Source organism: Trachymyrmex cornetzi, unplaced genomic scaffold (genome assembly GCF_001594075.2).
Source record: "Trachymyrmex cornetzi isolate Tcor2-1 unplaced genomic scaffold, Tcor1.1 scaffold70, whole genome shotgun sequence".
NCBI classification, from domain to species: Eukaryota; Metazoa; Arthropoda; class Insecta; order Hymenoptera; family Formicidae; genus Trachymyrmex; species Trachymyrmex cornetzi.
In genome coordinates this window covers 56,407-58,325 of record NW_017300026.1, presented here as the reverse complement: position 1 = coordinate 58,325, position 1,919 = coordinate 56,407, and the positions used below count along the sequence as shown (strand labels likewise).

Here is a 1,919-nt window from a genome sequence, read left to right as displayed (position 1 = left end):
TTTATTATATTGCGGGGGTCGCGAGATTCATATTGGCGCGCTCAGTCGTCGCGTACCGCAGCCCGTTGCGGCAAAAGTTGCATTTATTCTCTACGCGTTTTTCGTTATAGGTTTCTGCCTTGACTAGATTCTTTCACTTGTCGCGCGCTTGACTTCCTTTTGTTTGTTTAAAGCTTCCTTCTGATTATGCTTATTCCGATGTTAATTATGATGATGTCTATCGTGTGCTGATGTCTTTTGTGACTCGTAGTGCGCTTTAGGTTGCGCTGTGGTGCATTGCGTTGGAGATACGCGTTTTTATTCGTTTTTCTCGCCATACAGTGGTTTTTAGTAGTGATTGTGTCGAAGTCGGCTGTTATATTAGAAATTTCCTACCAGGTGGTGATAATGTTTATGCACGCTGGTGCTTGCCTTTTGCTATTTTCATTATTTAATATTCGGCGCAGGCGCAGTATGCGCGGAGTTAGATCTCGATAGTTTCAACGGCATGTACTATAGTTTGGCACGACCATAGTCGGCACGCGCTATACCTACGCTCCGTATTCCGAGCTCGCGCCTGGTAAGAGGACGGGGCGCTATAGTGCACGCGCACCGGACGTTACACAAAGGGTCTTTACGATCTGTAAATATCTCTATTTTATTATTTTGTGTTATGATCAATAATTTAATATCGGAACTTTATTGTTTTTAATATAAGATCCTTAAGTAATTGACTCGTATGAATAAAAATAGAAGGTTTTAAAGTCAGTCGAGTCCAACACCAGTTGACATTGTTTGTGAAATCTTTATTATAATAAAATATACGTTTCGATCCGTGTATTGGATCCTTATCAATAGTTAAACGTAGTTACAATATATCATCATTCTTCCTGGAACAATGAAATATTTTTAATAAATATGAAGAACACAGACATTCATGTCGAGCATCACCAACTGAGTGTTTCGAATAGTCCTTTAGACATGAATGTCTGTGTTCTTCATATTTATTAAAAATATTTCATTGTCCCAGGAAGAATGATGATATATTGTAACTACATTTAACTATTGATAAGGATCCAATACACGGATCGAAACGTATAGTTTATTATAATAAAGATTTCACAATGTCAACTGATGTTGGACTCGACTGGCTTTAAAACCTTCTATTTTTATTGTTTTTATAGGAGGAAATTGCCATCGGATGCTGTACCCACATCACCGAAAAGCACACTGATTTTAACATTTGTAAAGTCCTGAAGATGATAATATTCAGTCTGAAGGATTAAATGCATTTCCAGTTTGTACAGAATTACTGCATAATAATGGTATTGACGTTCGAAATAAATTTTCTGTTTTTTTTGTGGATGTTGGTGCAACATCTTTTCAGTGGAAGAAGGCACTGAATAATGATTTTTAATATATTAATGAATGATGTATGTGTTACGTCCAAGCCCCAAAAGTATTTTATTCTAATGGAAAGAAGGAATTAGGAGGAGGCCAAGGAAGGACGCAACCGATACTGTTCCTGTGGTTATCGCTCAGAGGCGGGTGCCACAAGTCAGAAGCACTTGATTATGTCTTAGATATGGGTCAACATCGGTACGCTATTACCCAATCCGTGATTGTGCATCCGTCGGTTTTCTTTTAGGTCAAGGAACTTAATCTCTTTGACCAGGGATTGGCCCTGTACGATCTTAGACAAGGTGGAATAGATCGGAATAGTGGAGAAATAAAATTTAAAAGAACATTTCGAACTATGGATATAAAATTTTCCTAAAAGTTTATTTATTAATTTTTCCTCACGTAAATCTAAACATGAAAAAAAATGTAGAGATACATATATTTATAATCGTATAATTTCGTATATATATACGAGGTCTGTCCGGAAAGTATCGGGCCTACCTTTATATCTCCGCTCTGGCGTTATTCTGGATCATCGG

The 1,919-nt window shown here is 37.4% G+C and overlaps 1 protein-coding gene across 1 annotated transcript in view; it reads right to left on the bottom strand.

The window, feature by feature from the left end:
• Positions 1-1,558: 1,558 nt before the first annotated feature.
• LOC108767623 (putative uncharacterized protein FLJ37770) overlaps positions 1,559-1,919 on the bottom strand; it is a 1,405-nt gene continuing 1,044 nt past the window's right edge. Inside the window, exon 2 of the mRNA XM_018517594.1 lies at positions 1,559-1,788. Coding sequence (XP_018373096.1) covers positions 1,559-1,788 — 230 coding nt within the window. The remainder of the gene's footprint in view (positions 1,789-1,919) is intronic.